Source organism: Nipponia nippon, unplaced genomic scaffold (genome assembly GCF_047370975.1).
Source record: "Nipponia nippon isolate SJK-2023a ecotype South Korea unplaced genomic scaffold, ASM4737097v1 scaffold_11, whole genome shotgun sequence".
Taxonomy (NCBI): Eukaryota; Metazoa; Chordata; class Aves; order Pelecaniformes; family Threskiornithidae; genus Nipponia; species Nipponia nippon.
In genome coordinates, this window is record NW_028262302.1 from 12,996,772 (window position 1) to 13,007,313 (window position 10,542).

General features: G+C 45.5%; 1 protein-coding gene across 2 annotated transcripts; it reads left to right on the plus strand.

Annotated features, from left to right (window-relative positions):
• The first annotated feature begins 414 nt into the window (after positions 1–414).
• On the plus strand, positions 415–9,845 carry PSMC1 (proteasome 26S subunit, ATPase 1). Of its 2 annotated transcripts, none has more exons than XM_087747499.1 (11): positions 415–529; positions 1,462–1,515; positions 2,370–2,466; positions 2,884–3,008; positions 3,539–3,724; positions 3,926–4,054; positions 4,981–5,077; positions 5,253–5,442; positions 6,881–7,032; positions 8,575–8,729; positions 9,541–9,845. In XM_087747499.1, exons 1-11 carry the CDS (start codon positions 527–529, stop codon positions 9,673–9,675), a joined length of 1,323 nt encoding a protein of 440 aa, XP_087603625.1. In that variant the 5' UTR covers positions 415–526; the 3' UTR covers positions 9,676–9,845. The 2 variants fall into 2 exon arrangements, with proteins under 2 accessions (XP_087603625.1, XP_087603626.1); XM_087747500.1 differs by lacking the exon at positions 415–529 and adding an exon at positions 898–916.
• The last annotated feature ends 697 nt before the right edge of the window (positions 9,846–10,542 follow it).

The following is a 10,542-nucleotide window of genomic DNA, read 5'->3' on the forward strand; positions in this document are numbered from 1 at the left end:
CACGTGTAACGTCACGCAGGAAACCACCACCCGGCACCCAGAGCCCTGCTGAATCGAGGGCCTTTCAAAGCACACAGCGAGACCCCCGCGGCCGACGCGCACCTGCGGGGGGCGGCGCACACGGCGGCGGCCGCGGCTGCCGCTCTGGCCCGGCGGGCAGCTGCAGCGGCACGGAGCCCTCTGCTGCTCGGTGCCGGCGTGACAGCCCCAACGGCCGCCGCACGGCCCCTGCGCCGCCCGGGCGGCTACGCGGGGTAAATGGGCAGGGCCCGAGGCCGGGGCGGCGAGGCGCGGGGGCAGCGGCCGCCGGGAGGACGGGGGGCGGGCGGCCGGCGGGCCGCCGGAGGGGACAGGCAACCGCCAACGGCCGCCGCGCGCGGCGGCGCCACGTGACCCGCCGCCCCGCCTGTGCCCCGCCCAGGCCGCCGGCCGGGTTTGGCCCTCGCCGCAGCCCGTAGTGACGCCGCCGCCGCGTCCGTCGCCGGGCGCCGCCGGGGCGGTATTTCCGGCGCGGCGCCGAGGCAGGATGGTGAGGCAGCGGCCCGCTCCCCGCCGCCGGGTCCCGGCGGCCGTGCGGCGCGGTGGGGGGGCCGTGCTGTGCCGGCGGCGGCACCGCCGCCGAGCTCAGAGCGGGAGGGTGTGGGGGGCGCGAGTCTCCTCAGGCATCCCGCCGCCGCCGCCGCCCGGGCTTTTGCGGAGTCACCGCTGGCGCTGGGCCTCTAGGCCGCCCCCGGCGGGGCAGCGGCGGGGGCAGCGCGGCCGGTTACGTTGAGGCCGGGCAGGGCTGTGAGGCGGGGCTGGCTGCGGCGGGAGGCTCGCCTCGTTGCTCGCTGTCGGAGGAGAAAGGTGGTTTTGTAGCCGTGGGTCTGCAGGGCCCCGCCAGGCGGGAGCGGGGCCTGGGCATCGCCCCGGAGAGGTGGGCCGCCTGCGGGGAGCGGTGGCAGGTCCCTGCCGACAGCCGTACCGGTTTGTCCTTGCGGGAGGAGGGGCGGGTAAATTAGCTGATCGGAGAGTGAAGGAGAACTCTTCATGGTACACGGTACTTAGCGGTGCTCATTAATTTACACTAGCAAGGAATGAGCTAAAACTGCAGTGTAGCAAGACAGTGCAATGCCGTGTGAGTCAAAAACATACCGATAAACATACAATCATAGAACTGTGTGGGTTGGAAGGGACCTCAATGATCATCTGGTTCCAGCCCCTGCCATGGGCCGGGCCACCTTCCACTAGACCAGGTTGCTCAAAGCCCCATCCAACCTGGCCTTCCCTGCCTCCTAAGTGCGTGCTTTTCTTTATTCACTGACTTTTGACAAGTAATTGGAATATATTAGTATTTTGTTTAGATAGGAGAAGTCTAATTATGGCATTTGTTTACATTGAAGGGTCCTTATGTCTCAAGATTCATAGTAGTGTAATTATATTTGGCTGTTGTTTTGGTTTTGTTTTTTTCTTTTTACTTAGGGTCAAAGTCAGAGTGGTGGACATGGTCCTGGTGGTGGCAAGAAGGATGACAAGGTAACTAAAACCAAATGTTTTTGCTTGTAGGATGAACTGCAGGTGTGCTAGTACAGAGGCTGGCTGCAACAGACTTTATCTTACAGGGTTTTTTCATTCTTGTACTCAGAACTGCATAAAATTACACTCTTGCTAGTTTTGATGAAATGTTTTCTCTCTTCTGGGTGCACACTGGAGAAAACGGGTTGCTGTTCAAAAATATAAAAGGGGGCTTAACTGTAATGGAATGCTGAAATTATTTGGCAGTGGTAATTTATTTTTAAAAAGAATAAAACTATATCTGGGTTAGGAAAGAGTAGTTGCCTTTAAGCTGTCACTTAAATAACTGGTTTTGGTTTGAAAATGACATTATGCTGTTATCTGCATGAGGTCTGTACTTCATGTCGTGGATCCTTAGAGACCTTTCCAGTTTTCTTTGGAGATGGAAGTATAATGTACATGGCAAGCTGTGTCTAAGCTGGCACACTGCATGCATGTTCCCTGTTGATTTAAAATGCAATAGAAATGTTCAGATTCAGCATTTTCCTCATCCTTTCATGTATGAATTTTGTTTGTGATTTACTTCAGGCTTCAGCCTTCTATGCTCTATATTCACTGGAAATTGGCAGAAATCTAAATAAAAAGGGATGTAAAATAAGCAGGATAAGAAATTTTTGAACTTTCTTAAAAAATATGAAGAATATTCCTTTGGGGCTTCTCGCTATTTATCATACAGGAGACAATTTTGTTGTGTAGCCATTCATCTTAAGTTGAGCAGCTCTCTCTGTCTGTGTGCCTAACATCTCTGTGTATTTTTTTCATTGTTAATATCCTGATTTATTTTTTTTTCCCATGGAATTCTTTTCATGAATAAGGATAAGAAGAAGAAATATGAACCTCCAGTTCCAACCAGAGTGGGGAAAAAGAAGAAGAAAACAAAGGGACCAGATGCTGCCAGCAAACTCCCCCTGGGTAAGCATTCTGCCTGCCCCGGCAGTCCTGTGGACTGTCCGCTCTTCAAGAAGTGCAGAGCCCTCCTCTCCCCTGGATATGGCTGTACGTAGCTCGCAAATGATTAAACAGAAGGCCAAATGTAATTTTATTTCTAGGTAACGTAAAAATACAAAATAAGACTATCGTTATGCAAGATGCAGCCCATGAATTCCTGGGTAAGAGAGAGAGAAATTGAAATGAGGAGGAATGCAGAGGAAACATTATCTTTCAAAATGTTTTTTACCTGGAATTACAGTGCGACAAGTAAAATAGTGTCTGCTGCTCATATAGGAGTTATTGTCAGAAAATAGAGCAGAATTTCTGGTACTGAATTAGTGAATAGTTGGTACCGTGTCAAACTTGGTCTAAAATATTGTGATTCCACTTTGATTACAGTGACTCCTCACACACAGTGCAGGCTCAAATTGCTGAAATTGGAGAGAATTAAAGATTACCTCTTAATGGAGGAAGAATTTATCAGGAATCAAGAACAGATGAAACCTTTGGAAGAAAAACAAGAGGTGAGGTTTGAGTGAACTGTTACTTCTAATATTACAATAAGTGTTCTAATGTAAGCTACTTCATACAAAAGCAATGGAGATAAAGTGCCATGAATGTGTAAGTCAATACAAACGTATTATGTATATTACAATTCTTCATTAAATCTCAATTACTGTCCAGAAAACAGAGGACTTCTTTCTAGTGGTTTAATGGTTTTAGTCCAAGGATGGGTTGCTACAGATGAGGCCACAGTGGTTTTTTGTTTCTTAGTGGTCTGTCAAAGTGCATCTCCCAGATATCCATCAATAAAGAAAGAAAGAATATTCTAGCTATGCACGTCCATATAGTGTCCATCCTAGTGTCCATAGGATAGGACTAAAATAATAGTGGATTTTGTTACTGGCCTATGCTTTTATGCCTTTTGGGGCAGTGAAACAACAATAGCCAAGACTGGTTACGTTATGTTTGGTGTGAGCTGTTGAGCCAGTGTTGTACAAGAATGTTTTTGCCTGGGTTCTTGAGTTGTTTCTGGGATTCTTCTTGACAACAGGAAGAAAGATCCAAGGTGGATGATCTGAGGGGAACACCGATGTCCGTGGGTACCTTGGAGGAGATCATTGATGACAACCACGCTATCGTGTCCACATCAGTAGGATCGGAACACTATGTCAGTATCCTGTCTTTTGTGGACAAGGATCTGCTAGAGCCAGGCTGCTCTGTTTTGCTAAATCATAAGGTGAGTTGTTTTTTATAAAATGAAGCACAAGTTCTTGTCCTGTTCTTAACTGGCCTTTTTTTCTGAGAACACAGGATCATAAGGTCTGAGAGCTAATGCTGTTTATTTCATGCACCTAAACAGATGGGCATTGGGTTTAGGCTTGAGCTTGTATTAATGACTCTGCTTGCTTTCTTTGACAACTCTTAATGCCTGAATTAGGTTCACGCTGTGATAGGAGTCCTGATGGATGACACAGACCCTTTAGTTACTGTGATGAAAGTGGAGAAAGCTCCTCAAGAAACGTATGCTGACATTGGTGGCCTTGACAACCAGATTCAAGAAATCAAGGTACTCACTTGTACTAATTTACACTGTTAAGTAAGCTAGCAGTGTAGCTGTTGTGCTGGGAGCTTGAAAGTGTAACAGCAGGACCAGCTGCTGTGCGTCGTGTTCTTTTGTATCTTGCTAGTGTATTCCTTCATTTGATTTTGGACTCACGGACCCAAATCTCTTAAGTGGGTAGCGTACCCATTCACAAACTGTACGCACAGAAGCCTTTCACAGTTGCTGTGGAATCTGTAGAGGCCTGAGCTCATAAAATCAGTGCAATAACTTATTATTTTGCAACATGTGAAGTTATTGATTGTTGCAAGATGAGAGTTAAATTGTAAAAAGAGCAGAAGTTGGTTTGAGTGTCTGTTGCCGTGCAGTCCAAGGATTTGGTGGGTAGAGGCTTTTTTGGCTTGTTTTGGTTTTGCATTTGTTTAGTTGGGTTTTTTGTGTTTGTTTGTTTTCCTACCAGCAGAGCTCTATCTGAACCCTGGTAAAACTCAACCTTTTTGCTTTGGGTTGGCATCCAAAATCACAAATGCTCTAAAAATATTGATCTGTAGTATCTGGTAACTCATGGTGGAAGGCAGCCTTTCATAAAGGGTCCCCCCGCCCCAAGGTCCTCCACGAGTGTTTGGGAGTCAGTAACTCCTGGGTTCTACACTCCGAACGATGCATTTAGGTTGGTGGATGGGGAACGCTCACTGCTTCTCTTCCACGTGTCAGGTGGAAACAATAGGAAGACCTGTGCAGGTAGAGTAGCTGTCTGCCTTAGAATTGGAGGCGGCAGAGACACGTATTTTTCAAGGTCTGTCTTGAAATTAGTTAAGTTCTTTTCACTTTCGTTGCTTTTATTAATGCTGTTCTCGAGATCTCCACAGAACTTCTGTGGAGAACGCTCGCCCTTTTCATAAAAACTCAGGTTTGTTTTTCTTGTGCTGCAGGAGTCTGTGGAGCTTCCTCTTACCCATCCTGAATATTATGAAGAGATGGGTATAAAGCCACCCAAAGGAGTCATTCTGTATGGCCCACCTGGCACAGGTATCTTACAGTTCAGTAACAACCGTGCTGAGGCAACACACGTAAAGTAAATTATGCTTGCTTAGTATGGAAACATTGCTAAGTCTGTCATAAAATTCATATGACTGTTTTGTTAAAACACTTTTTTTTTCTGACCTGCAGCCTAATTACAGTATTTCTTTCCAACTAAAAATAGGTAAAACTTTACTAGCCAAAGCAGTGGCAAACCAAACTTCAGCAACCTTCCTGAGAGTGGTTGGTTCAGAACTTATACAGAAATACTTGGGCGACGGTCCAAAGCTCGTGCGCGAACTGTTCCGTGTGGCTGAAGAGCATGCGCCCTCGATTGTCTTCATTGATGAAATTGATGCCATTGGTACAAAGAGGTGCGGTATTCCAGCTCCCGCTTCACACACACGTATTGCCAGGGACGATAAAAGGTTTACTAGAAACACTTCTTTTGCAACCATACTGATATTCAGTTTCTTAGCTCTGCTGCCATTTTCGTCATACTCTTTTTGATACAAGCATTTTTAACAAGTAAAACTTAAATGACTTATTTGAAACTAAAATATCTCACAGCCTTTTCGTATTAAATAGATACGACTGGAGACTTAACCTCTGTTCTCTTGCTACCTGGTAGCATCTCTACTACAGTGTCTTAAACAGAGACACTGTGCGTAAGTCCGTGTGGTATCCTCTAAGCGCAAACCCAAGTCTACAGTAATTGGCTTTCATGATTTAACAGTAAAGCAGTGTGCTTAATACAGAATATACCCATTTATTGTTTGCCTCTCTAGGTAGGTGGCTAAATACATATGTTCTTAGAATAGTATATGGTAAGTTAGAGTGTGATGTCATGGAGAAGCATTGCTCATGCCACACTGAACTATTGTGCAGCCTGTATCCAAGTTGTATTACTTTGAAAACTCCATAGGCTGGTTGGAACTGTCTGATACAAATAGTCTTCATAGTAGTCAAATGTTTAAAAAAAAAAAAAAAACAAAAACCAAAAAAACAAACAAATAAAAAGCTGCCCATACGTATTACTACACAGCTGCCGGCCTGAAGCCCCAGTATCAGGCAGCTTCTGCCCCATGTACCTCAGCATACATAGAAAGGATTGGACTGATGGTGAAGTGCAGAACATGCGGAATTCTTCGTAAATGTTACGTTGCTTCAGACTGCTCCTAAACATGGGTGAGCTGTTTTGGATGTAGGTTATCTGGTCTGATGTTAGCAAAAGGAAATGGCTAAGCTACTGAGCAGGGAAACGCAGCCACTGGTGCCTGTGTTTCGGGAAGAGCAGAGTTAAACCAGGATCCGCGTTAGTAAGGCTGAAGGGCGTGTGCCTGTGGAAAAACTCTGAAATGCAAAAGTGAGTGACCAGCTGTATTTCCTATGAAGTGGATGCATGTGCTTTTAAGATTTAGGGGGTTTTCCTTTTTTACGTTCATTTGTTTGTTTTGTTAGGGGGGAAAAAGATTTCCAAATGCACAACAAACATGGAAAAAGGACACATTTCCTTCACATGATTGCTGTTACTTTCCCCAGCTACAAGAATAGTTCAGTGTCTCTTTGCTTACCTAGACGTCACAATATGATTCTGAGAACCCGCTTGTTTTCTATGGGTGAACATTAAATAAAAAAAAATCTGTTATGGGTATAAAAAAAAAACAAAAAACCACAACAAAAATCCCCCCCAAAAAAACCCCACCAAAACAACCAACCACACACTATTTTGTTTATACGTTTGTGGCAGTTATGTGAAGTATGTTCTTAAATTTGCATAGTGCTTTTTCTGACTACGTTGTTTTCTTAAAGGTATGACTCAAATTCAGGTGGTGAGCGAGAGATCCAGCGTACAATGCTGGAGCTGCTGAACCAGCTGGATGGGTTTGACTCTCGGGGAGATGTTAAAGTCATCATGGCTACAAACAGAATAGAAACACTGGACCCAGCTTTAATTCGGCCAGGTAAGAGACTTCCCGCTGTGCATGCTTAAGTCACTTTTCTTGTGAAAGGCCTTGTTGTAGCTTGTCAAACACGGGCTGGTAAAAAGACTGCAAGTTACTGCCTTGTCTTTATTCACCATCTCATCTGTGTTGGTGTATCTGTCTGTTAAAATCAGAACCCATTCACAAGCTTCCAAATGGGAGAAAAACCTATGGAAGAGAAGAGATGTGTTAATTCCTCTTAGATATACATAAAAAACTTGAATATTCTTCCTTTGTATTAAGATGGCAAGCTATTTTAAGTAATTGTTAAGGCAAGCTGCAGTGCAGCAGCAGCACTTCGTTAACGTCTTGAGCAGCTGGGGAAGGCAGGGCAGCACCACTTGTGCCTCATAGATCAGAACCTCAGCCTTAGCAGGGAGAGCCTGGATTTTGATGCAAGGGAACCAGTCTGCTTCCTTACCGACAAGTAGCAGAGGTAAGAGGGGGAGCAAAGATCGTTTAAGATTTGTCCAAGAACTACTCTGAACGGTCACTAGACTGCATGGACTCCAGGAGTTTAGAAAAAAACCCTCCACAGTACGAAGTTGCTGAGGTGTGTTTGTGTTTTTTCAAAAAAGCCTGGTTTTGCCCTCATCTTAGCCTTACCCCCTCCAAGTCAGAAACAGCGCTGTTAGAGTACAGAGGGGGTCATACTATAGCAGCGTTAAAAGACAAGCTCAGGTGATCTAAAACTTGTTGGAAGGAAACTTCCTACACCTATGGGGTATTTAAATTATAGCCGTTGCTTGAGCAAGCAGGGCACTTCTAGCAGCTCGGTGGACTGATTTTACCATGGTGTGTGGTAGTCTGGAATATCGCATGTGGTGCCATCAACCCTTTTTAGGAAAGATACTGTAAAACTAAAGAAAAACAGGAGTGATCCAGGGATGGAAAATATCTTTAAAAAGATTGCTCATTAAAGTTGGAACAATGAGTACCAGAACATCCAAAGTCCCTGCTGGCATAGAGGAAACATCTGGTAGGGACTTGCGACAGAACTATTTATGCAAAACCTTCTTTCTTCAGTTCGGGTTTTGTGGTTTTGTTTTGGGGTTTTTTGGGCGAGGTTGGTTATATAGGGAGGAAGAGTTCTTCGAGTTGCCACAGTGATTTATTTTGTGCGTGTATGTGTATGCAGCAGAAAATTAAACTTCAGAGCTAAATGTAATCTCAAAGTAGAATAAAATTTATTACAAGAACAGAAGTATTTGATTAATACTTTTCTGTTCTATGACATGTCGGGTTTTTTGATATTTATATGTGACTCGAGGAAGGCTTTTCCTGTTTCCCAGGTGCGGTGTCTCTCACCGGCAATGACACAGGCTTTTTCAGCAGCGCGGTATCTTCCAGCTCCAGCAGCTGCCTGTTCGTTGCAACTAGTCTGACCTCCCTGCCTACTCTGACAGGGCTGGCTGCGGGTGAAGAAGCAGTCGCCGTCAGCCTAACCCTGAAATGTCCTTCCTGCTCTGTTTCCTATAGCTGCACGTAAAAAACCTAAGACTGAACTTTTCTTTTGCACAGGGCGTATTGATAGGAAAATCGAGTTCCCTCTACCCGATGAAAAGACCAAGAAGCGAATCTTTCAGATTCACACAAGTAGGATGACGTTGGCAGATGATGTGACTTTGGATGAGCTGATTATGGCAAAAGATGATCTCAGTGGTGCAGATATTAAGGTCAGTGTATGTCACCGTGGTTATACTTCAAAACACAAATCAAATCTCTTTTTTTTTTTTTTTTACTGCATCCAAAAACATTGTCTGTTGAAACTGTTGTCGAACTACTTCTGGTTACATCACTCAGGGACGGTTGGATGGCTCTAAAATACCTTTTATGACTTTACGAATGGGAAATTTATCAAAATTGTAATTGAGGTAGCTCATGTTGGTAAAAGTATGTACCTGCGTTATCTGAATATGAAATTTGTGAAGTAGCAAAGTGGAAACTAGAAGGGGAATGTGGAATCCTGCACAAACACGCAAGATAGCTTAAACATTACTTAAGATAGTGCAGGGTAAGAAGCATTTTTAGAGACTACGTTGCAAGCAGGTAAAAATGCAACTGTAGATTAGGAAGCTTCGAGCACAGATAGTCTGCTTTTGTGAAGCAGAGCGAGCCCTTGCTAGCGTTCCCCCACCGGTCAGCTTAACCAGCCGCGGCAGTGCTTTACCACCTCACTGCAGGGTGACACGGTCCGCTGCTAACGGAGCTGGATGCATCTCTGTGCGCAGAAGGGAAGTACTCCTGTTAGGAACCTGACTTTCGGTCATGGGCGTGTTACTCTGATACAGAAGGACATGCTCATCTGGCTTTATCCAGCTTGTTTTACATGCTGCAGTGCTACTGAACAGCCTCGAACTTGACCAAACTTACATTCTTAACACTCTTCACTTCTACTACAGAGTCAGAAGATGCTGCTGTCTGCTGAGGTGGGGCTTGGAGGGGCTGCACGGAGACAATAACTTATTCTTGCTTTCTCTGTTGCAGGCAATTTGTACAGAGGCTGGACTGATGGCTTTGAGGGAACGGCGAATGAAAGTAACAAATGAAGACTTCAAAAAGTCTAAAGAGAACGTTCTCTATAAGAAGCAGGAGGGAACCCCCGAGGGACTGTATCTCTAAGGCACCTCTCTCTTTGGGGACCAGCAGGAACTCCTTCTGTGTTGATGATGGTCTTGTGTAAAACTACAGTTCAGCTAATTTTAACTCTTGAAGAGGTTAAATCCTGGTGGGTTGTGGTTTTTCAGTCAGTGTAACACTTATTTCCCAATAAAACATTTATCTGAATTGAACTGTGGTGGTGGTAAAGACGGGCTATTTACGTGGAACTGTCTGCTGCTTTAGTCAGACTTTACACAGTGCGCAGGGAGGAGCGGGTAAGCAGGTTCCCCACCTGGCAGGCGTCTTCAGCTGCTGTGTAATTGCTGCTGTTCTTTGAGTAATTACTTCTCTGTCGCTCTCTTTAGGGGCTAAGTAACTAGGGCAAAAGTCACTTCTGAGTAACCTCGGTGTCCTAAAAATTAATGAAAAACGTGCAACCTTCAGTAACATTCTGATAGACTTTAAAGGTACCCCTCTCTGCCTAGCAGGCGGACACCCCTTAGTATTCTTAGTTCAAAGATCTAAACCTGTCTGCGTTGGGTACTTGTAACGTTAAAGCGTTCATAAATTTGTTTTTCCCAAGGGGGTTACAGTTCATTATATAAAGAGAGGTGCTTTACTCTCGCTTAGAGAACGTCTTTAAAAGGAGCCAGCACAGCAGGAGGGGCTCTGGCGCAGCCCTGCGCGCCCAAGGCAGACCCTCGGTGCTGTCCAGGCGCCGGCCAGCCCCGGTGCCAGAGGTGCACGGTTTGTTGTGCTGCAGGCGTGCAGAGAGAAATGCACATGGTTTGTGGTCTTCAAATGAAGTCTTCCCCCCAAACGAGTCTGTGGCCCGCAGCTCCAGCCCCATAGGAGTGAGATTTCCTTTCTGCTAAGTTGTAGCAATGC

What these genes read in the sequence shown, in the direction of transcription:
- PSMC1 (XM_087747499.1), top strand. An exon ending in GTATGGCCCACCTGGCACAG is followed by an intron (nt 5,078 to 5,252) that starts GTATCTTACAGT and finishes AACTAAAAATAG; the next exon opens with GTAAAACTTTACTAGCCAAA. An exon ending in GATGCCATTGGTACAAAGAG is followed by an intron (nt 5,443 to 6,880) that starts GTGCGGTATTCC and finishes GTTTTCTTAAAG; the next exon opens with GTATGACTCAAATTCAGGTG.